The following is a 25828-nucleotide window of genomic DNA, read 5'->3' as shown; positions in this document are numbered from 1 at the left end:
CACACACACACACACACACACACACACACACACACACACATTCACATTAAAAACCAGGTGATGGGGTCTAAGGTGCAAATACAAATGCCTTACTTCCATTTCCTTCGCGTTCGATCATTAAACAATTCCCAACCTAACGAGTTTCTATCAGTGTATTTAAAACATGACAGATCAATATAAACAGTAAAAAAAATTTGTAGATTAAAGTAACTTTCCACTTTACAGTCATAGTAGAGACAGGTGAGCGGATATTTGAAAGGCATTTTACTCTCATCAGTATCTGCATTGTGCCTATAAAACTGGAAAGCAGAATGTAAAGGTACACAGTGAAGGTGATGTCCTCTAATTGTCACTTTAGCTTCCTGCTGGTAGGCAGCTATCCCACAACCTTCGTTCTGGCACTATGGCCCTGCAGTTCTGTAACAGCCACAAGATCCTTTGGAGAAGAGGGAGGACCCAGCAGATGTTTTTATTTCAAGTATCATCTGGAATGTGAAGTTACATACCAGTAACTGGTCTGTCCTCACGAGTGTGAAGTTCTGAAGCTCATGTTGAATTGTCCCACCAATCCTTTTGTAAAGGAGCAAACTATGTGAGCTATCTTGAGAGAAATGTGGAGTTTCATCATGTCCATAATGCATCTGGTTTGTCAGCATCTGTGCTCAGCACCACTACCTTCCCACTGCTCTCCATCTCAATAACCTGTTCAGAAAAATGTTGTTTCTCTGGGGCAGGTGGGAAGTGAACCTGGGACTCCTGGCTCCAAGGCAAGGACACTACCAACACACCACAAGGGCTCTTGAGAACATCCTTTCTCCTTTGCCTGTTCACCTGTAACTTACTTTCCCAAAGCAGCGACTGTGCATTTTGCATTAATCACTTTGTTGAGAGAGGAGTGAGTTCCACACTGTCACTGTTCTCTGGGTAAAGAGGCTTCTTCTGAATTCCCCCTTGGGTTATTAATGACTCTTGCATTGATGAGCCCATGTTTTGATATCACCCACAGCAAAACCATTTTCTCTCTGTCTGCCCTGTCAAGCCCTTCATAAAGAAGTGATCTCTGTCACATTACCTCTCAGCCTTTTCGACAGAAAGGAAATTGAGCCTCTTCAGTGTTTCCTGGTGGGTATAACTTCTGAGTTCTGAAATCATCCTGGTTAATCTTTTTTTTGCACCCTCTCCAGTGCCCCTCTGTCCTTTTTATAACAGGAAGGCTGCAGCAGCATAGCATGGGGTCCAGGCTCTTAAAATAGGGAATGCACAAGAAGTGAAAATGCTAAGAGCCCAGATATTTGAGGGCTGGAGGAGGTTAGAGAGATCAAGGAGAGTGGCATAACTGAGAAGGTTAGAGCCAGGGGAGGGGAAGGGTGTAATATGTAACAAACAAATTAGTTCCGTTTGACGCTGAGTCAGGCTCGATCTTATCTGGCATGTGTGATGTGTTTGCTGTGGGCTGTCCTGTCTGAATACTTTCATAGCCTGCTGTAATTGAGGCCAAGTTGGTAAAACTCGACCCAGTTGTGAACACTGGGGAAACACTCCTACTGATAGGATATGGGTGGTCTTTATTCCATTTCAATTCCCTCCATTGTTGCTGCCAGGTTTTGAACATGCCAATCTGCTTTATTACAATAATCTTGTGTCTTCATCTCCAAGAACAGCACAGGAGCAGGCCCTTTGGCCCACCAAGCCTGCACTGACTCATGACCCTTGTCTAAACTGAAAACCTATTGCCTCTTGTATGGTCCATATCCCTTTACTCCCTGCCCATTTCTGTATCTGTCAAGATGCCTGATACCTCGGTGTTGGGTTGTTGTTGGCGGTGGGTAAAGGATGCCTCACTAAGATCCTCATGTGTTAGGCTAATGAAAGTGCTTTTTCTTTCTGTGAATGTTTGCAAATAAACATCTGCAAAAGGGGCCCTCTTGTTTGTATCAAATAAACAGGTATCTGGGAAGTAAAATATTGATTTTGTTCCAGTTCACATGGATTTAGGTAGATAACCTGCATTGACTAGGTGTTTCTTTCACACTCTAGTAGAGGTGTAAACCAAAAGTGATACTTGCAATGGGTACTAGTCAAGGTTTTTGCCCTCCCAGCATTACATTTAACAACTGTTCTCTGTTGGTGTAAAAGTGGAATGAAACAAGAACTTGCATTTATGTAGCACCTTAAACATATTAAACCTTTGCAAGGCACTTCACAGAAACAGTCTCAAATAGAATTTGACTCTAACCCATGTGGGGGACTGTTTGGAGAGTTTGCCACAACTTGGTTGATGAGGTAGGTTTTAACGAATCTCTTACAGAAGGAGCGAATTACAAGAGCTATCTGCCCAAGCAGCTTAAAACATGGCTCCTAACGACAGAGCAAGGGAATAGGGATGTACAGGAGGCTAGAATTGGAGCAATGCAGAAATCTTGGATTGTCACAGGGTTAAAGGAGGTCACAGTGATAGGGAGAGTTGTAGGTGCCATGTTAATGATGATGGCCTAATAATCAGTTGCTCATTAGGGATCGATTAATTCTGTGGGTTAGTTTATTTAAAACAGTAAAACACATTACAAGTTATGAATGGTTTTGAGGACTTCCCCTCATGAAGGAGTCTAGGTCCTGAGGGCAAAGTCTCAGAATAAAGGATGGTAATTAAAGACTGAGATGTGGAGGAATTTCTTCTCTGAGGGTTGAAAGTCTTTGGAACTCCTTGCCACAGAGAGCAGTGGGGACAGGGTCCTTGTGTATATTTAAGGCTGAGATAGATTGTTGATCAGCCAGGTAATCGTGGGTTATAGAAAAAAAGTCACCGGTGTCTTGCCAGGCCATAGGGCTGCTCTCATTAGAGAGAGAGAGACAATGGTTAGTGGTTTAACCTATGGGTCACCATGCCTCGTGGAGGTTTAGAATGACATTCCTTCATGATAACCTGAGCTGATGCAGGAATTGAACCCAAGCTGTTGGCATCATTGTGCATTATGAACCAGCTATCCGGCCAACTGAGCTAACCTATTTTTCTAATCAACCTGTTCAGAGATGTTATTACACTCTTCTGGAGCAGGTGGGACTTAAACCTGTGCCTCCCAGTCTAGGGGTAGGGATGCTACTACTATGCCACAAGAGCATTCCTATGGAATATCTTGGGATGGTTTACTTTGTAAAAGATGAAACATGAATATACGTTTGAGACAATACCAGTGCTGATTTAGTAAAATTTCTGCTGACTGTCATCTTGATTCACTTACATTAAGGATCAATGTTCAAGTGGCTTTTAGGGTGATCTATTCATTTGTACCCAGTTGCCAGCAGTGAAGGGAACAGGGCTGGTGGCTCAGTTTGCAGCATTAGCTAAAACACCAGCCAGCCTACTACAGTAATCCTGACATAAATGCTTTTGATGCTTTGAGAGATTGGACCTGTAGCAGTCAGTTGCTAATGTGTTTGATATGAGCTTTGAGTGAAAAGCTGAAGTTTTGAATGTGCATTAATTTGGAGGCTGTACTGCAAACTCCCTCCCACCCAGCAGTTATTCTGTTGATAAAGGACATGCATTGTTCCAAATCAAACTTCCTAATAGAACTGGATTTCGTTCTGATTCGTCCAGCAACAAAACATTCCTGTTAACCTGTTTGTATGTGTTGCCTTTGTTGTATTTTCCATCTTGTTAGTGTAAGAGCTAACCGTTTGAAGTGATATCAAGGTACAATAGAGCTGAAGTATGGAACCATGATCAGTCTGTGGTGTTCGGTGTTAACACCAGATATTTCTTGTCAGGTACAATGTAAGTTTGAGGCTGAGGAATGCTCTTCACCCTTCTTCAACCAACCAGATATCAAATACAAAAATGGAAACTGCTGGAGATATTCAGCAGGTCAGGCATCATCTGGAGAGAGAAAGCAGAGTTAATGTTTCGGGTCCAGTGACCCTCCTTCAGAACACAAATGCCATGTCCGAAGAATATTTGTTGCTGCACCAATGCAGTTTTGTTTCTCTCATTGGGTTTGCCAGTTATATCTAGTTTCATTCCATTTTTTTTTATGCTTCCAAAGATGCCTGCTGCAAAATTTACCAAGAAGCATTTTGATAAGGAATGCAGGAGCCGGAGCTGCATCAGTGATGCTCCTTTAAAAACAGGCACCGACAGGAGTTACAGTTCAGAGAATGGTTAAGTTAGTTTCTTCATTTGAAATAGCACTGTGCTGTCCGTGTGCCTGCCTCCCTGGATGCCTGCATTTTTTTTATTCTTTTGTAGAATGTGGGCATTGTTGGCTGGGCAGCATTTATTGCCTGTCCCTAGTTGTCCCTTGAGAAAGTGGTGGTGAGCTGCTTTCATGAGCCGCTGCAGTCCCTGTGCTGTAGGTTGACTCTCAATGCCCTTAGGGAGGGAATTCCAGGATTTTGACCCAGCAAGCCAGGATGAGGAGTGGCTCGGAGATGAATGTGCAGGGGGTGGTGTTCTGATGCATCTGCTGCCCTTGTCCTAGATGGAAGTGTTCATGGGTTTGGAAGGTGCTGTGTGAGGATCTTTGGTGAATTTCTGCAGTGCATCTTGTAGATAGTACACACTGCTGGTACTGAGCGTCGGTGGTGGAGGGAGTGGATGTTTGTGGATGTGGTGCCAGGCAAGTGGGCTGCTTTGTCCTGGTCGGTATTGAGCTTCCTGATTGTTGTTGGGGCTGCACCCATCCAGGCAAGTCGGCAGTATTCCATCACACTCCTGACTTGTGCCTGGTCTATGATGGACAGGCTTTGAGGAGTCAAGAGGTGAGTTACTCGCCGCAGGGTTCTGAGCCTCTGACCTGCGCTTGTACCCGTTGTGTTTATCTGTCGAGTCCAGTTGAGTTTCCGAACAATAGTAACCCCCAGGATGTTGATAGTGGGGGATTCAGTGATGGTAACACCAGTGAAAGTCAAAGGGTGGTGGTTAGATTATCTCTTACTGGAGATGGTTGTTGCCTGACATTTCTGTTGTGTGAATGTTACTTGCCATTTGTCAGATCTTGTTGCATTTGAACATGGACTGTTTCAGTGTCTGAGGAGTCGCAAATGGTGCTGAACATTGTGCAATCATCGGTGAACATCCCCACTTCTGACCTCATGATGGAGGGAAGGTCATTGATGAAGCAGCTGAGGATAGTTGGGCCTGGGACACTACCCTGAGGAACTCCTACAGAGATGTCCTGGAGCTGAGATAACTGATCTCCAATGACCACGACCATCTTCCTATGTGCCAAGTTTATCTCTGTCCCTCTCTGTGCCCCATGTTTGTGCACACGTCCGTGTGTGTAGGTGTCAGTTGTGCTCAGTCACATTGATTTTTGACGTGCTCATTTAGCTTGCAATGTTAAAGTTAAAAGAACTTTGCTATTAAGCCGAGGAGTTGAGGGGACAGGTGTAACTGCTGTATCAGAAGTTGGGACATCAGTTCTTGCTGTTTTTGAGATAATTTAGGATTGACATCGTTCGTCGCTTGGGGTCTCTGTTTTGGGAAATGTTTATTTGAAGTGGATTCACTGTCATAATAAGGTAAACAAGGCAGCCAGTTTTTACACACCAAAATTACACAAAAGGGTAGATGCAGGGAGGATGTTCCCGATGGTGGGTGTGTCCAGAACCAGGGATCACAGTTTGAGGTTTGGGGGTAGACCATTTAGGACAGAGATGAGGAGACATTTCTTCACCCAAAGAGTGGTGAGCCTGTGGAATTCATTACCACAGGAAGTAGTTGATGCCAAAACATTGAATGTATTCGAGGTGACTAGATATAGCGCTTGGGGCGAATGGGATCAAAGGTTATGGGGAAAAAACAGGATTAGGCTACTGGGTTGGACAATCAGCCAGGATCAATGTGAATGGCTGAGCAGGCTCGAAGGACTGAATGGCCTCCTTCGGCTCCTATCCTTTATGTTTCTATCCTGCACCCAGTTTGTTAATCACTGAGCAATCCATGACTATCTTTGTGCACTGGTTTCTGCTGACGAATTGAAAACCAAGTTTAATTTTGTAGTGAAGGTTTGTATTACGAGAAGGTTGTTTTGATAGTGTTATAGATGAACAGTTCCCAATGGTTTATACCTGGTGTATGTTCAGATTTTGATAATGACATTTTGCTGCTGGATATTTTTAATGAATATTTTGCACAGTAATAACTGATATGTGTATCTAGTGGGGCCCAATCTGTGAAAGTGTGATTTAATGTGCCACTTTAATATCAAAAATTTGTTTATTACCAAAAAATCTTTGTCTTCTGCAATCTCAGACATCCCTGTTTTAATGCTGATTGAAAGTCCCCCAGTTTTCTTATAAACTGTGCACAAAAATACCAGTGTTTAAAAACTGGGCCCATATTAATTACGAGATAACGTCAGCTTTCCTGCTCCTTTGATGCTGCTTGGCCTGCTGTGTTCATCCAGCTGTACACCTTGTTATCTCAGATTCTCCAGCATCGGCAGTTCCTACTAGCCCATATTAATTAACTTGTCATAGAAGCGTAGAAGAAACTTTGAACCTCTACGTACACACAGAGGCCATTTGGCCTATCGAGTGTGCACTGACCCTCCGAAGAGCATCCCACCCAGACCCACTCCCCCACCCTATCCCTGTAACACTGCATTTCCCAGGGGTAACCCATTTATTCTGCACATTTTTGTGTCTCTATTTTCCTGTCTGTGGCGCACAGATTTATTAGATTGAGCAATTTTGTGCACTTTCTCTGATTAAGTTGATACCTTTTGACGCTGACTGGGTTTGGAGAACTGCAAGCTCTTGTGCCTGTCCTGTGTCACAGTCTTGATATCGCTGGATTTAAGTTAGTGACGCTGGTAGTGAGCCCCCATCAGCCTGGGATGGCAGGAACTGTGTCCGAGTTTTGTGTCACCGTGTCCGTGTATCAGGAAGACAGAAATCAGCAGCATTGGGCTATGTGTCCTACTGAGTTCTGCTGTATGTCCACCAATGTTTCAACCTGCCAGTCACACTCAGACTTGAAAATTCTAACTGAATTTCAAAGTTTTGGGGCAAATGATGTATTGTTTATATTTAACCATTGGGGTAACAGGCACTTTCTGACTTCACTCGGGACTGGTCAGTGTTCCAACTCATCCATTGTGTTGGGTTTGTCTCTGACCCATTTTCAGCCTGGTTACTGTTGGAGTTGGTTTGTGCTTTCCCTGCCCTTGTACCTGTGGAGATGTTTATGTTTTTGATCACAACTTTGATTCCTGGTGGCAAATGTTCCATGTTTAGTGTAAACGGCTCAGCATTAGAGGGTAGTTATTTTCCAAAAACGTTACGCTATAATTGGATAATAGATGGAAGAATGAATAATATACTCCTTCACAGCTGTGTGTGCTTCACTGGCAAGACACTTCATAGTGACTTAAGTCAAATGAATTTCTTTCGTTAGGATTCTAAGACTGTTTCTGTTGTGTTGGGAATTGAGTTCTGTCTTGTGGATCTCTCTAGCAGCTGCCACTCTACCTGGCCATTCTTAATCACTTTACTGTTAGCAGACATGGCTTTAACCTCCTGAGCCCTAAGCTCTGGAATTCCATTCCTAAGACCTTCTCCTTTTAAAAACCGAAAGAACTGCAGATGCTGTAAATCAGAAACTAAAACAGAAATTGCTGGTAAAGCTCAGCAAATCTGGCAGCATCTGCGGAGAGAAGTGAGAGTTAACTTTTTGGGTCGAGTGACCCTTCCTCAGAACACCACCTCCTTTTAAGGTGCTCCTTTCAACTGGCCTCTTTCAGCATGCTCTCCTGTTTATATTGTTAGCTGCCTTATACTCATGTGAAACACTCAAAGGTGCTGTCTTACACTGAAGGTGCTATGCTACTTCACATCACTGTTGTTGAGTCAGATCACTCATGAACCATCCCCACAGCCAGACTGTCATTCACCTGCATACCCACAGATGCACACGTTTAGATCGTTGCTTGCTGATCACTAGTTCAGTTTAAAAAAAACTGAGAAAAAGCAGATTGACAAGAAGAAGAAATATCAAATGTCATTTTTATGTACCTACACAAACGCACTTTGAAACATTGTTGGCTTTACAAATAGTAAAACTGGCAAACACCAAGGGAAGGTTCCGAGTCAGAATGTTACAGGTGAGGAGAATATGACGTACAGAGGAAAAACAAGCTGCAGACTGAAGGTAGCTGTAAATGTCAGAACCTGGAACCCGGCGGAATGTTTCCTTGCTCAATTGCTGCTCCAGGGAGCTTCGTGATTAAAGTTTTATACAGTGGCAGTCTGGGATTTATTTTTTCATATGTTTCTATGAAGAAACCTGCAAGAACTAATCTTCTTTTCTTTCATTTTGGAGATTTTTATTTTATACCAAGTTTAAAAATTGCAGCTGAAATTTTTAATTTGAAAAACACCTGTCCTACTTACATAGTTACAGAACAGTTCCAGCTTTTGAAATGGTGAGTGAATTTACTATTTCTGCTTAAAGCAAGTATAGAATTTCAAAGGGAATGTCTCTTAGTAAAATATTAACTCCAGCTTGTAACAATTGTAGAAAGTTAAAGCACTGTTTATGGCAACATCTTCAAACATGACTGCATGGAGGTAGAATTAACATTGAGTACTCTCCAATATCCTAACTATTTACACAGAATCATGCAGCATGGAAACAGACCCTTCAGTCCAACTCATCCATGCCGTCGAGATATCCTAAATTAATCTAGTCTCATTTGCCAACATTTAGCCCATATCCCTGTAAACCTTTCCTATTCAAGTACCCATCCAGATGCCTTTTAAATGTTGTAACTGTACCAGCCTCCACAACATCCTCTGGCAGCTCATTCCATACACACACCACCTTCTGTGAAAAAGTTGCCCCTTAGATCCCTTTTAAATCTTTCCTCTCTCACCTTAAACCTGTCCGCTCTAGTTCTGGTCTCCCCTACCCTGGGTAAAAGACCTTGACTATTCACCCAATCCATGCCCCTTTATAAGGTCACCTCTCAGTCTTTGATACTCCAGGGTAAATAGTCCCAGCCTATTCAGCCTCTCCCTATAGCTCAAACCCTCCAACCCTGGCAACATCCTTGTAAATCTTTTCTGAACCCTTTCAAGTTTCACAACATCCTTCCTATAGCAGGGAGACCAGAATTGCACGCAGTATTTGAAAAGTAGCCTACCCAATGTCCTGTACAGCTGCTACATGACCTCCCAACTCCTATACACAATGCACTGACCAATAAAGGCAACCATACCAAACACCACCTTCATTCCCTGTCTACCTGCGACTCCAATTTCAAGGAACTATGAACCTGAATCCCAAGGTCACTTTCCGTTACCCCACCTATTTTGGTGTCATCTGCAAACTTACTAACCATCTCTCCTATATTCACATTCAGATCATTTATGTAAATGACCAAAAGCAGTGGACCCAGCACCAATTCTTGCGGTACGCCGCTGGTCACAGACCTCCAGTCCGAATGTTGAAATGTTTTGTAATTTAAGAAAAGACTGAATCTGTTTTGCTGGACTATTGCTGTATAAGATCAGCAGCTACTTCAAAGATTGAATACTCCTGTGTGCTCTTAATTCAAAGTTGCTTAATTCAAATGAGCTGGTTTCTTTTTTTAAATACTAAATTCCCACTTCATATTAATTGTGTTGCTTAATTCAATCTTTCTCCAAAAATTACAGTACCAGAAATAGATTCTATAAAAATTCAAATACAATAAGTGGTTAATCAGCTCCTCTGTATGGCTGGATAATTAAATGTTTTGCATCTAGTTCATTTTCATATAGATAAAAACTAAGTGAAATTATTGGTGGTCACAAAACATTGAGACATTTGCAAACAAAATACCATGGTCAAAAGAGCTGCATTTTCTTCAAAGTAAATCACTCCTGAACCCCACCTCCCCCACCAAGTGTTAATATTAGCTGCAGATGCTAAACTGGTGATTTTTGTCACAAGGAGGGGAACTTGCAGGTGCAGGGGGTGGTGTTCCTCTGTATCTGCTGTCCTTGTCCTTTTAGAGGGCAGAGGTAATGGTAATGGGAATGGGCTTGGAATGTGCTGTCTAAGGAGCCCTGTAGATAATACACACTGCTGCTACTGAGTGTCATTGGTGGGAAAGAGTGGATGTGGCATCAATCAAGCAGACTACTCTATCCTGGAAGGTGTCGAACTTCTTGAGTGTTGTTGGGGCTGTACGCATCCAGGCAAGCGGGGAGTATTCCATCACATTCCTGACTTGTGCCTTATAGTTGCTTCTGTGCATCAATTTCAGTATAGAAAGGTACCCAGGTGAAGAAATTGAGCTAAACTGACGGTAAACAATAAAATGTTGCGCCTGGACAGACACCAGGTACAAAGCATTCACCAATAAAACTACCATCACTGATTTGTATTGCAAGACTTCCCAAACAAAGTAACCCTTGGTTTGTGTAATTGCCAGGAATGACTCGGTAGGTAGCAACCTCTGGTGAGAGAAATCACCTCCTGACAGTGCGGCACTCGCTCACTAATGCACTGGAGTGTTTGCCTGGATTAGTGTACTCAAGCACCGGTGTGTCTCTGAACCCGGACCTGAGCTGATGGGACATCTCTCCTGGCTGCAGCTGGACTGTCAGGAATGACCATCAATCTGCTCATGATCTCTTCCCGTTGAGTAGACGTTGCAGTAAAGTGGAACCACCAGAAATTACATGATTGACAATCTGGCTTTCTTCTTTGTATGTCAGCTCAGACAGTACATTTTTTTAAAGTCAGCTTGATATTGTCAGGCTTGTGCCACTGTTTTCAAATATGTTTCTTCTGGAAAGAGCAAATGTAAAATCTGTTGATCTGAATCACTGAACCCCTTGTAAAACGTATTGATCGTTTCTCTTCCCATTGGAAGAAAAAGGTGCCTTCATTTATGTAGCACAGTGTGGAGCTGGAGGAACACAGCAGGCCAGGTAGCATCAGAGGAGCAGGAAAGCTGATGTTTCCGGTCGAGACCCTTCTTCTGCTATCTCTGCATTTATGTAGCACTTTTCTTGGCATCAGAACACCCCAAGGAGATTCACAATCAGTGGAGTACATTTTGCGGTGTAGTCACTCTTGCAATGTTGGAAATGCAGCCACCAGTTTGTACAAAGCAAGTTCCTATACCTATGAAATAAAGGCCGTTGTTATTGGCCAGGACGTTGAAGACAACTACCTTGTCCTTTGGAAGTGTAGAGGCTGGATGGAATCTTGAGTTGGCATCATCTCTGAAAGTTGTCACCTCCACTGTGGCATCGAGGGAGTGCTGCACTGTTGGGAGTGTCCGCTCAGACTTAATGGCCAAATCTCTGTGAGCGAGTAGGTCTTGAACCCACAACTTTCTGACTCAAAGTTTCAACTGACATGAAATCCCACAGGAGGTTGCTTCAAAAACTTTGTTTCCATTTCATTCTGCAGATGTTTAGTAAACAGTGCTTCAAACATAACGGAGAAAGTAGAGAGTGATTGCTGTCTGATCCCTGTACGTCTGACTGATCTGCAGGTTGGTGTGACACATGGTGATATCATATTCCCCTTTCTCCCCACAGCCGTTCCCTTCCCTCCCAGCCACCGGTTGACGGTTAAAGAGGTCTTTGACCACGATGGGAAGCCACGTGTGGATGTGCTTAAGGCTCATCTTACTAAAGAGGGCCGTGTGGAGGAGGCTGCAGCAATGCGGATTATAACAGAAGGGGCATCCATTCTCCATCAAGAGAAGACAATGCTGGACATTGAAGCTCCAGTCACCGGTGAGTTGTGGGGAGAGCAGGACACTGCCTGATTTGGATGGTTGGGTGATGTGAATACACCACATTATACTCACTGTTAATTGCTGCTTTTAACTGCACTATTTCTGCAACTGGGTTGTCAATCCTGTCCTGTTCTGAAGACTCTGTGGACTGCCCAACCTGTAATCTTGATCATTGTGAACAGTTTATGGGATGATGCTGTGCTTTTGAGTTTCAGATCGTGTGGTTTTCCTTTTGGTGTTGGATGCTTTACAGAAGGTAAGGTCACTATAGTCTTACCGAACCATTGCAGAGAGGTGACTAATGTTGGTTTAACCTGAGGGTCACCATGCCTCAGGCGAGGGGGAAGCGAGTGAGAAGGAGAATCCTTCACGGTAACCTCAGCCAGTGTAGGAATTGAACCCACACTGCTAGCGTCAAACCAACCATCCAGCCAACTGAGCTAACCAACACGCAGTTGTTGCAGATAAATTGGCAACTTGTTAGAGATAAAGATCGTGCATTCCCATAGCACCTGCCATGCCTCTGGATTCCCTAAGATCTTCTTGAAGTCTGGTCCTTTTTGGAAATGTCGGATACATGGCAGCCAACCTCTGCATAGTAAGATCCCACACTTTGATGTTTGCTAGTGATCAGGTAACCTGCTTGAAGAATGCTAGTTAGTGGTTGAACATTGGCTCGAGCACAGGGTAGAACTCTACTTTTTTTTAAATAACACCATGGGATTGTTTTCATCCATTATAAAGGGCAGTGGTTTAATATTGCATTAAAGACAGTCTCTTATACAGAGCAGTACTCTCTCAGCACTCTCTTCCTGACACTGAACTGTGAATTGAAGACTCGGGACTAGTTCCCACATGGTTCTGACTCCACTGCCAGAGAGTGAGCCTCAGCATAACTCCATTCTGATGGTGTCCCTTATACAAACTGGGAGCAGGCCATTCAGCCCCTCGATCCTGCTCCGTGTAGATTTTAATATGTGAGACTGCAGCAGTATATCCATTTTGTAGTTGGTGTTAAGCACTGAGGAATTGGATTCCTCGGGCCTGGAACAGTGTTGGGCCCCTCCCCCCTCAGAAATGGCAGAATTGGAGTGTGAGCTAATGATCTATTGAGCAATAAAACCAGAAAAATGCAGTACAGTTCTGGTTGCCCTGCTGTAGGAAGGACGTTATTAAATTGGAGAGTGTTCAGAAGAGATTTACCAGGATGTTGCCCGGAATGGAGGTTTTGAGTTACAAGGAGAGGCTGGGACTTTTTTCAATGGAGCGTAGGAGGTTGAGGGGTAACCTTTATAGAGGTTTATAAAATCATAGTTAAGGTGAATAACAAAGGTCTCTTTCCCAGGTTGGGAGAATTCAAAACTAGGGTGTGTAATTTTAAGGTGAGAGGAGAAAGATTTAAAAAGGACACGGGCAACCTTATCACACAGAAGGTGTTGTGTATGTGGAATGAACTGCCAGAGGAAGTGTTAGATGCAGGTACATTTTAAAAGACATTTGGACAGGTGTATGAATAGGAAAAGTTTAGAGGGATTGGACCAAATGCAGGCAAATGGTTCTAGTTTAGGAAACTTGCACAGCATGGACGAGTTGGACCCAAGGATCTGTTTCCGAGTTGTATGACTCTAATGATAATCGGAGTTTCAGGTCTGTGATCTTTTTAATCAAAATAAGAGAGATTAGCCCGACTTCTCCGTTAGACTGCTGAGTAGTTCCAGAATGATCTGCTTTTGTTTCACTTCTGCATCTATGGTGGCTTTGCTTTTGATCATCTTCATTTTGTCAATTCCAGTTTCACAATAATTACAATGAGTCTCCCAAGATTCCAACCACAACTGGTCTTTGTGATTCTCTGAGCAAGTGGGGAACAAGTCTTGGAGCAGAGTGAATGCCAGACCCTCCTTTTATAAAAAGTGGAAGCTGTATTTATTGATCTCAATGCTTAAATGAGAGGTTATTTTTGATTTGTACAAATACTGTTAATTTAGCATTGGTATTGGATGGCTGAGTTGCTGAGAAAGTGCCTGGCTGATGGCAAAGGAACAGCAAACAGATCTATGAAACTCGCAACAGTTTTGTCAATTAACAGCAACAGTTGTTGGTACAACAATAACTTGCAAATTAATGCAGTACCTTTGAACATAGTAAAATGTTTAAACGAATCAAACAAATTTTTAATCTAAGCCACGTAAATATTGGGACAGCTGCGTGTTTTAAAGAAAGAGATAGGAATAGAAAAGTTTGAGAAGGGATTTCCAGAATTTAGGATTTAGGAAGCTGAAGGCATGGACACCATTGGTGAAGTGATAAATATTAGGGATTTGTGCAAGAGACTAGAGATCTTGGAAAGTCGTCGGACTGGAGGAGATTGGGATGGGGGGAGTGGTGTGTGCCGGTCAGACCATCAGTGATTTGGAAACTAGGAAGAAAATGTTGAAATCAAGATGATCTCTGATCTGGCGTCAGTGTAGAGTTGGTGTTTCATAGTGGAGGTTGTAGTTTGTTTAACGTGGTCTCTCTTGGTGTGTAGTTGTTGTCTGGGATAAACCTGTACTGAGTCATTAGTGTCTGTTGTTCCTGTTTGGGGTATTAAGGATAGTGTTAATTGAGGAGTAGGTATTCTAGTCACAACTGTCCAGCTATCCAGTTATGAGCAAGCTTGATGAGCCAGTTGGCCGGTCCTGTCTTGCCAATTGCTTTTCTTTTCAATTCTGAAAATGATCAGGCCCCACAGTGTCCTGTAGGATGTAGAGTCACTGAGGATGGTGTGGAAAAGGTTCACAGGGACAGTACCGAAACCTTGGAGAGAGACTGAAGATGCAGGAGTTCTTTTCTCTCAAGTAGAAGTCAAGACATAACCTGGGACAGGTTTTTAAGATTTGGAAAGGCTAGTTTTAGGGTAGATTTTTCCAGATCCTCTAGAGGCCAGAAAACTAGGAGCCTTAAACCTAACACAGTTGCCGATTAATCCAGTGATGAATCCAATAGAAACATCTTTACCCAGAGAATGTGGCACATGCTCACACAGGGAATGTTTGAGGTAAATATAAATAAATATTGGTTAAACACAGGAGAGAGAAAGGAACAACCGGTTGTGTCTATAGGGTGGGAAGAGACGATGGAGCATTTGGACCAGTTGGGCCAAGTGGCCTGTGAGTGTGTTATAAGTTCTATGTAACGTAACTACCTGTGGTTGTGAGTTATTTTGCAGGAATACACAGTGACTGGTGAAGCAATAGAGCTGCAGTTATTGCATTACTGCTCACTACTGTCCTAGAAATGATTTAAGGTGAGCAGTACATCTCCATTCTAGCATATGAGGTTCAGGTGATGTCTTGATTGTGTTAAGATGCCAAACAGCATGAAGCATTGAATGCAGATGATGACAGGATTGCTTTGAGTATCCTGTTGAAAGGAAGCTGATTAATTAGATATTTCACGACTAATGTGAGACCAATGAATCTGAGTTTAAGCTCTCTGTGGGCAGTACATGTGCAGTGGTGTGATTCATACACTCAGAACTCTGAGCAGCTTCCTTGTGCTGGCTCTTTGAAAGAATTCTCCACTTGGCCTTTCCCATGATTTTTGTTTCCTTTACTTATTCATGGGTTGAGGGCATCGCTGGCTAGGCCATCACTTATTGCCCAGAGGGCAGTTAAGACTCATCCACATTGCTGTGGGCCTGGAGCCACATGTAGGCCAAACCAGGTAAAGATGGCAGTTTCCCTCCCTAAAGGGCATTAGTGAACCAGATGGGTTTTTCCTGACAATTGACAACGGATTCATGGATATCATTAGACTCTTAACTCCAGATATTTTTATTGAATTCAAATTCCACCATCAGCGTGATAATATTCAAACCCACGTCCCCAGAAAATTACTGGGGTCTCTGGATTAGCAGTCCAGACATAATACCACTAGGCCATTGCCTGCCCCGATCATCCAAAATTTTCCTTTCCAAATATCTCTTCCGTTCCCTTTTGCTGTTCCTTTTCCTTCCAGTACCCTTTCAGACAGTCCATCCCAGATCATAACTTCCTGCATGAAAAGCAACATTCTCATCTTCCCTCAGGATTTTTGTTAACAGTATGAGATTTCAGTCCTCTGGATACTGACCATCTTGTTAGTGGAAATAGTTTCTCCCTGTTTATTCTATGCAGCCTCTGCTGGTTCTGGGCAGTTTCTATGAAATCTCTCCTTAACCTTCTCTGCTGTAAAGGAAAACAAACCCAGCTTCTTCAGTCTGTCTACATTCACTGAAGTCCCTCATTCCTTGCACTGTTCTGGTCAATTTCCTCCGCATCCTCCACATGTTTGGGTAAATATGGGGTTATTAAAGGTGCAGTATAATTTGGATAAATGTGAGATTATTCACTTTGGAAGCAAAAACAAGAAGGCTGATCACTACCTGAATGGCTGTAAATTGGGAGAGGGGAGGTGCAGTGGGACCTGGGAGTCCTTGTGTGTCAGTCACTGAAGGTAAGCATGCAGGTGCAGCAGGTGGTAAAGAAGGTAAATGGTATGTTGGCCTTCATTGCGAGAGGTTTCGAGTACAGGAGCAAGGATGTGTTGTTGCAGTTATACAGGGCCTTGGTGAGGCCACACCTAGAATATTGTGTGCAGTTTTGGTCTCCTTTTCTGAGGAAGGATGCTCTTGCTCTCGAGGGAATGCAGCGAAGGTTTACCAGGCTGATTCCGGGGATGGTGGGACTGATGTATGAGGAGAGATTGACTAGGTTGGGATTATTTTTGCTGGAGTTCAGATGAATGAGGGGGATCTCATAGAGACTTGTAAAATTTAGACAAGGTTTGTGCTGGTTCACTTGAGGCTTTTGAGAGGGTATTGAATGATTGCTTTAATTTAAATAATGCCCAAGTATTTGTGGAAAAGGAAGAATGGCACCAGGTAGTAGAACCACTGCAGTCATGATAGGCCTAATGGCCTCCTTCCACACTAATAATTCTGTGAGCCTGTGTATTTCATTTTCTTTGAGTTTAGTTTCTGACCAAATAAACTCATGGTGGTAGTGTTCACATTCTCCTCTCCATCAATGTGAAGTATTTGTTCTAAACTCCCCCTCATTTCTTTGAGCTTCTTCATGTGACAGTCACACCTGAGTAAATAGGAGCAGGAGTAGGCCATTCAGCCCTTTTGAGCCTGCTCTGCCATTCAATATGATCATGGCTGACATCAAACTCAGTCCCTTGTTCCTGCATACTCCGCATACCCCTTGATCCCTTTTGCCCCAACAACTATATATAACTGCTTCTTGAAAACATTCAATGTTTCAACCTCAACTGCTTTCTGTAGCGGAGAATTCCACAGGCTGCCCACCTTGTAGGGTGAAGTAGTGACTGTGACCCTGGGTTCTGCACTCCCTGGTCATCAGGATCATCTTTTCTGCATTTAGCCTGTCTAGTCCAGTTAGAATTTTACAGGTTACAGTGTCAGTGTAATTGTTTAAATTCAATCGCCAAAATGACCAATTGTTTCTCTTTGTTATCCTGGATAACAACACCAAAGATTTTCACTGGGTTTCTCCAATAAACTCAAAATAATCTCTTTATAATAACACAACTCATCCTTAAAACAAGTGGCAAAACTGATTAATGTCTGATTTATAATCCACAATGAGAATTGTATCCCTTTTAACTCTAAACAAGTGCGCGCGCGCGCACACACGCTTGCTCGCGCACGGGATAATAACAACACTGCAGAGATGATACTTTAAATAAAACAAAGGAAAAGCATCCTTAATGACCCATGGTCTGCAAACAAAGGTTAGGGATTAATGAATTCTTGCAATCCACAGACCTACTTGTTGACAAAATCAAGTTGTTGATAGTTATGTATCTGTGAAAGTTGGTTAGAAATCAAAGAGATCAAAGTAGGGGTCCCAATTCAGCTTTTCAGAGTTTGTAAGGTAGGCCACATACCAAAGTGTTGAATGAATTGGGCTCTCAAATTTTAACTAATGGAGTGCCTTTCTGTTCCTTCCTGCTGCTTCCCTTTCTTATAGTTTTCCTCCTCTTTCCTTCTTTGTCTTTCTTTGAAGCAGCATCAAATCCAGCCAGGGTTGCGAGGCAACAGTCATACAGGGCAAAAGGCAAACAAACGTTGTTATTCCGGAAGTATTCAAACTGTTTAATAGCTTCTAGTTGTTTTTACATAATCCATCAATTTATAATTATTATACATTAATATTTATGTATGTGGTTTCGAGTACAGGAGCAAGAATGTGTTGTTGCAGTTATACAGGGCCTTGGTGAGACCACACCTGGAATACTGTGCGCAGTTCTGGTCACCTTTTCTGAGGAAGGATGCTCTTGCTCTCGAGGGAGTGCAGCGAAGGCTTGCCAGGCTGATACCGGGGATGACGGGACTGATGTATGAGGAGAGATTGACTAGGTTAGGATTGCTTTTGCTGGAGTTCAGATGAATGAGGGGGGAATCTCATAGAGACTTATAAAATTCTAACAGGACTAGACAGGGTAGATGCAGGGTGGACGTTCCTGATGGTGGGTGTGTCTAGGACTAGGGGTCTGAGGATTCGGGGTAGACCATTTAGGACAGAGATGAGATGTTTCTTCGCCCAAAGAGTGATGAGCCTGTGGAATTCATTACCCAGGAAGTAGTTGATGCCAAAACATTGAATGTATTCAAGAGGTGACTGGGATCAAAGGTTATGGGGAGAAAGTAGGATTAGGCTACTGAGTTGGATGATCAGCCACGATCATGATGAATGGTGGAGCAGGCTCAAAGGGCCGAATGGCCGCCTTCTGCTCCTATCTTCTATATTTCTATTTGCAGATTTTATAATCCCAGCTGTAGAACCTAGGGTGGTATGGACTAGGTGGAGAAAACTTACATTTCTACAGCACCCTTAACATCTTTGTGTTGCCTCAACACGTTTTTTAAAAGATACTGTTCACAGGATGAATGCATTGCTGGTAAGGCCAGCATTTATTACCTGTCCCTAATTGCCTGGGGAATGTGCTGGTGAGCCACTAGTAACTAAATAATATAATGTAGCTCCTATCTCATTGACAATTGTGACCGTGAGCTGCTTTTTTCAATGTGTTCACAAGGTGTCAGCATCTCTGCCTGGGCCAGTATTTATTGCCCCATCCCTAGTTGCCCCTTGAGAAGGTGGGGGTGTGTGCTGCCTTCTTGAACCGCTGCAGTCCATGTGCTGTGGGTTGACCCACAATGCCCGTTAGGGAGAGAATTCCAGGATTTTGACCCAGTGACACTGAAGGAACGGTAATATATTTCCAAGTCAGGATGGTGGGTGACTTGGACGGGAACTTGCAGGGGGTGGTGTTCCCATGTATCTGCTGCCCTTGTCCTTCTAGATGGAAGTGGTCGTGGGTTTGGAAGGTGCTGTCTGAGGATCTTTGGTGAATTGCTGCAGTGCATCGTGTAGATAGTACACACTGCTGCTACTGAGCGTCAGTGGAGGAAGTGGATACTTGTGGTTGTTGTGACAGACAAACTTTTAATTCCAATTTTTTTTTTTACGAAATTCAAATTTCACCAATTCCTGCGTTAGTTCCACAATCCCATCTCCCTTTGGGTAAAGACGTTCCTCCTGATTTCCCCACTGGATTTATTAGTGACTGTTTTACATTGATGGCCCCTGACTTTTTATCATTAAGAAACAGAAACACCTCCATGTGTACCCTATTGAGCCCTTCATGTTTTTAGGACATTTGGATTTAGTCAAGGTGGTTATAGCTTGATGATGTCTGGTTTTGGTCTCCCAAAATTTCGATGTTTTCCAATACTTCAAACATTTTAAGCAGCTCAATCTCAGCCCATCCAGCCTCCCCTTATAACTCAAAGCCTCTAGACCCAGCAAAATCCAGGTAAATCTTTTCTGAGCCCTCTCTAATTTAATAACATCCTTCCTGTAACAAGGTGACCAGAATGATGCAAGTTGCTCCAGAAGAGCCTCGCCCAACATTCTGTAGAACCTCAACGTGATGTCCCAACTCCAATACTCAATGGTCTGAGCAATGAAGGCAAGTGTGCTAAACGCCTTTTTAGCCACCCTGTCTATCTGTGATGCAAGTTTCAAAGAATTATGTACCTGAATCCCTAGGTCTCTGTTCTGCAACACCACCCAAGGTCCTACCATTAATTATATAAGTCCTGTCCTTGTTTATATTACCAAATTACAACACCTCACATTTATCCAAATTAAACTCCATCTGCCACTCCTCAGCCCATTGGCCCAATTGACCAAGATCCCTTTGTAATCTTAGAAAACCTTTCCTGTTGACTATATCACCAGTTTTTAATGTGATCTGCAAATTTACTAACCATACCTCCTAAATTCTCATCCAACTCATTTACATAGATGACAAATTAAAGTGGACCCAGCACCGATCCCTGTGGAACACCACTGATCACAGGCATCCAGTCCAAAAACAACCTTCCTTCATCACCCTTTTATCTCTTACCATTAAGCCAATTTTGTATCCAATTGACAAGCTCACCCTGAATCCCATGTGACATAACTTTACTTATTAGTCTACTGTGTGAAACTTTGTCAAAGGCTTTACTAAAGACCATGTAGACAACATCTACTGCTCTGCCCTTATCAATCTTTTTTAGCTTTTTGAAGATGTAATCAATCAAGTTAGTGAGACAAGATTTCCCTTGCACAAAGCCGTGCTGACAATCCCTAATCCTTGCCCCTACAAAAGCAAATGAATCCTATCTCTCAATCCCCTCCAACAACCTATCCACCACTGATGTCAGACTCATCAATCTGTACTTCCCAGGCTTTTCCTTATATCCTTTCTTAAATAAAGACGGTCAATAGGGTATTCGATGTTTTTATTTAAATAGCCAATGCACATGGTTTCATGAGATTGGCATTAAATTGAAATGTTCGGAGCTGATGTAGGCACAGTGGATTGAACAGCCGCCTTCAGCACAGTAACAATTCTGTGACTCCCCCTGATTGACAGGCAGCTCTCAGTGGTCAAAGTTTCCACTCACCGTCTCCTTGATGCCACTACCCACTTACTGCCCAATGAGTATTTAATCTGGGAGTTTCCTCCTGTAGACAAGCAGGTGCTGAGCCCTCACCACTGGTCAACAGCCAGTTAGTTACTAGAGTCCCCTATCATCTTCAGTAACTTCCACCATAAAGTTTTGAATGCATTTTCCTGCTCTGCCTATTGATATGAGGTGATTTCCATTGATAGTTTTCATTTATGAGTTGGTAAACTGCAGCTGATCCATTTTTTTTATGAGTGTCATATTTCAAAAGTTTATAAACGTGTAAAGTTGTTCCAAGCAAACTGTTATAATGCTATTTCCTTCAGGCTAATTGTGATATAACCAAAGTGGGACATTTTTAATCCACTTCATGTGCTTTTAGACAATTGCTGATTCCTTCCCTTGCCATGTTGTAATGCATTTTCTTGTTTTAACAATCTCCGAAGATAATAATCAAGGTATTTGAGTGCCTGGCCAGAATTTCTTCGTATCTGTGTTGATTACTTTTCTGAAGGATAAGAATCCACATGCTACCCACACGAGTTTCTAACAGATGGTGGACACGTAGGGTGGTGTGATGTCCTGAATAGACCAGTGGCTTTGAATTGTGCTTTACAATCTGTTGCCTGACCTCCTAGATTTACAAGGACACAGTATGAAATAAGGCACTTGATAAACGATAGCCTAATCATTTACTGCACAATGCAGAAGGACTGAGGTACTCATTTAGAATTGTTAAGGATTTCCTCATTCCAGGACCAATCATACAGGATTCACAAGTCATTTCTGTGGAAGTGCTGATGGCTATCGCAGCAGTTAGTGATTCTTGGTATGTTTCTGATCAAACTGCACTCTCTTATTAACACTGCACTCAGGTGTATGCAGTTGAGAGTTTTTTTTATTGTTTTTGAATCTTGGATAGCTGTCTGCACAATGACCAGGACTAAATCAGAAGTTGCTGTTGTAACTTGGTGCTAGTTCCAGATGATTGTCTTGCAAGAAGCATATTCCCTACTGTTCAATGTTGAATTGAACTGACTTCAATGTCTGCCAAAATGTTGAGTATTTGTTTTGATTTGATTTGACTGGTCTCTGGCACTTGAAATGAATTTTAATGGATTATTGCACTAATTTCTGTTTCACCTGGTCATTGTTAACTTGTCTCAGGGGCATACTTCTCCTGTCTCCCACTGACCATTCGAAGCCTTGTGGCTGTAAACTGGTCTGAGCCTTCTGTGCCATGTTCTTGGAATACTGCCTTGTTTGTGCTGGGATTGTTCCATTCTGCTGTTATGTCAAGATCTCAGCTGCTTTATCAGGTGGAATTGGGAGGCAGTGTTCTACGATGAGCAGGGGTCCTTGCTAGTATTCACCCTCATCACTACAGAACAGATGAACCAATCGTTTACCTTGTTCAATTAGTGAAACCTCACTGTGTGAAACTTGACGCAACTTGTGGTCTTATTTTCATTCAAAAGAATGTGGGTATCGCTGCCTGGCCAGTATTTATTGCCTATTCCTATGTACCCTTGCGAAGGTGGTAGTGAACTGTTTTTTTTTTTGAACCACTGCAGTTTGAGTGATGGAGCTATACGCCCCCGAATGCCGTTAGAAAGGGACCGGCAGGAATCTGACTAAATGGATAAATTGTGCAAAGGTTTGGTCAGACCTATCTGGAAAGTACTTTCCATTTTAGCAGGAGAACAGTGATCTTTAGAGACTGTATAGTCACAGAAGGGTTAAACAACACTGACTGATTGCAGAAACTTGTCCTGTGTTTTTTATTTCTGAGCATTCTCCAGAGTATAGAAAAGGTGAGGAGTGATCTCATTGAGGTCCCAGAGAACCACAAGTAAACAATTCCCACTCTTTGCCAATCCGGAAAAAGACAACATCTTTGAATTTGAACGGGTTCAATTTGTAGTGAAATCTTGGGTGAGATCTTTTCCCAGGAGAATGAGAAGTTCTTGAGGCTAATTGAAAGCTTTCACCCCAAGAGTGATCAACGTTAGGAAAGGCTATGAAAGGATGTGGAGCTAAATGGAGTTCAGATACAGATTAACCCATGGACATGATTAGATTTTTGGGAAAGGTTTGAAGGGCTGAATGGCGTGTATATTTCAATAACTTTACACATACTGTGGGCATTCTGCATCGTTAAAATGAACTAATTTTAAATTAGCCTCATCACCAGAATGAGGAACTATGCAAAACATGATCAAGAACTGTAGACTTTGGCATTTGGTATTTATAATTCCTTAAACACCAGAGGGTGAAATCTTTGTGTATTTGTGTGGGGGTAATTGTATGTGTGTGTTGTACATGGCTCATTATCATCTATTTCCACCCTGTATAAATTTGCAGTTGAGCCACTTGATGTTTCTGACAGATGTATATATTCACCCAGGAGCAACAGCCGTTTGCTTGGGGAAGATGTCCTGAGATGGTCACAGTGTAAAAAGTTCTTGTGGTGGTGCTGGCTTTCTGCAGGAGCAGTTCATCTAGTACCACATCTCGCTGTTTGATTTGATTTATTTATTGTCACATGTACCTTGTTAGTAAACAGTGAAAAGTGTTGTATAATGTCGCCACTCTCTGGAGCCATCTTAAAACACAAAAATAAACCATTACCCTGTACAATATTTCCCTCTGGCTAATCATTTTTTAAAAGCTTAAATAACTTGCCTCTTCCACAACCACAGCTAGTGCATTCCAGATTCTCTCTCCTCTGGCTGTGTTAAAAAGGTTTTACACATGTCTTGGTTGCATGTCCTGCCAATCACCTTAATTCTGTGTCATCTGATGATTTTCGATCCTTCTGCCAATTGGAGATTATTCCTCTGTTGACGTTGCCCAGGTCCCTTGTGATTTTGAGCATCTGGATCAAATCTCCTCCTGTAAGGAGAGCATATCAGAGTCATAGAACTGTATATCTGGGAAACAGACCCTTTGGTCCAACTCATCCATGCTGACCAGACATCCTAAATTAATCGAGCCCCATTTGCCAGCATTTGGCCCATATCCCTCTAAACCCTTCCTATTCATATACTCATCCAGATGCCTTTTAAATGTTGTAATTGTACCTGCCTCCACCACCATCTCTGGCAGCTCATTCCATACACACACCACCCTCTGTGTAAAAAAAGTTGCCCCTTAGGTCCCTTTAAATCTTACCCCTCTCACCTTAAACCTATGCCTGCCAGTTTAGGACTCCCCTACCCTGGGGAAAAGACCTTGGCTATTCACCCTAGCCAAGGCCCTCATGATTTTATAAACCTCTATAAGGTTACCCCTCAGCCTCTGATGCTCCAGGGAAAATAGCCCCAGTCTGTTCAGCCTCTCCCCACAGCTCAAACCCTCCAACCCTGGCAACATCCTCGTAAATGTTGTCTTTCGATGGTTAGCACTGCCTCTCAGCACCATGGTCTCGGTTTCAGTTCCACCATCGGGCAACTGTCTGTGTAGAGTTTGCACATTCTCTGTGTCTGTGTGGGTTTCCTCCGGGTGTTCTGGTTCCCTCCAAAGATGTGCAGTATAGGTAGATTGGCCATGCTAAATTGCCCCATCTTGTCCAGGGATGTGCAGGCAAGGTGGGTTAGCCATGGGAAATGCAGTGTTATGGGATAGGATAGGCGTTGGGTCTGGGTGAGATGCTGTTCAGAGGGTCAGTGTGGACTTGCTGGGCTGAGTGGTCTGATTCCACATTGTAGGGATTTTGTGATTCTACAAAAACAGAGTCAGGATAAGTGGGTAGAAATGGAAAGAACTGCGGAAGCTGTAAATCAGGAACAAACACAAGTTGCTGGAAAAGCTCAGCAGGTCTGACAGCATCTGTGAGGAAAATTTTTTTTCCCTTTATTCATTCATGGGATGAGGTTATTGCTGGCTAGGCAGCATTAATTGCCCAGAGGGCAGTTAAGAGTCACCCACATTGCTGTGGATTTGGAGTCACATGTAGGCTAGACCAGGTAAGGATGGCAGTTTCCTTCCCTAAAGGACATTAGTGAGCCAGATGGATTTTTCTGACAATTGACAATGGATTCACGGTCATCGTTAGATTCTTAGTTCCAGATCCACCATCTGCCGCGGCGGGATCCGAACCCGGGTCCCCGGAACATTATCTGGGTCTCTGGATTAACAGTCCAGCAATAATGCCATTAGGCCATTGCCTCCCCTATCAGAGTTAACGTTTCAGGTTCGGTGACCCTTCCTCAACTGAATTTGGAGAGCCACAGGGATCGGTGCTGGGGCCTGAACCATTTGGAAGAGTTTGTAATGATTTAGCTTGAGTAGCTAAGTTTCCCGCTGATACAAGGATAGTAAGAAAAGGAGACAAAGAGACAGCAAAGTGTAGCTGAGTTGGTAAAAGTTGAGCAGGCGGTGTATAATGTGGGAAAATGTGAAATTGTTCACTTTGGCAGGATGAACAGATAAACAGAATATTATCTGAATGGAGAGAAACTGCAGAATGGTGTGGAGAATAGGGATCTGAGGATCCTTGTACATGAATCACAAAAGGTCACCTTGCAGGCACAGCATGGCATTGGAAAGGTAAAGGGAATTTCAGGCCTTTATTCCAAAGGGGATGGATGAGAGTGAGGGGGAAGGCTCACTGCAGCTGTACAGGCAACACCACTCCTGGAGTACTTTGTATGATTTTTGCCTCTTCGGGAGGGTCTGTTACCCTTCGAGGAAACTAGAATGAGAGGACAGTTTGAGGATAAGGGGACTCTCATTTAAGACAGAGCTAGAAGCAATTCTGAAGAAGTTGAGAATCATTAATCTTGGGAATCTTCTGTTGCAGTGAGCAGAAGAGGCAATGGGCTATTGAACATGTTGGAGCCTGAGTTGGATGGTTTATTAATTTGAGAAGGGACTTGCACGTATGGGATACAATCAGGAAGTTAAAGTTGAGGCCACAAACAGACTTATTGAACAGTGAGGCAGACTTGAGAAGCTTCCTGCTTCCAATTAATATGGTTTTATGATATAACATCTCCCACTTCTCTAAGAGATAGTAGGAACTGCAGATGCTGGAGAATCCGAGACAACAAGGTGCAGGGCTGGATGA

The 25828-nt window shown here is 43.0% G+C and overlaps 1 protein-coding gene across 1 annotated transcript in view; it reads left to right on the top strand.

Moving 5' to 3' along the window:
• The window catches only part of LOC109916628 (protein phosphatase 3 catalytic subunit alpha-like), a 286452-nt gene that overhangs the window by 99399 nt on the left and 161225 nt on the right, over positions 1 to 25828 (top strand). The window contains exon 2 of the mRNA XM_048613193.1: positions 11542 to 11742. Coding sequence (XP_048469150.1) covers positions 11542 to 11742 — 201 coding nt within the window. The remainder of the gene's footprint in view (positions 1 to 11541; positions 11743 to 25828) is intronic.

Source organism: Rhincodon typus, chromosome 1 (assembly GCF_021869965.1).
Source record: "Rhincodon typus isolate 14 chromosome 1, sRhiTyp1.1, whole genome shotgun sequence".
NCBI lineage: Eukaryota > Metazoa > Chordata > Chondrichthyes > Orectolobiformes > Rhincodontidae > Rhincodon > Rhincodon typus.
This window is presented reverse-complemented; position numbering and strand designations above follow the sequence as displayed.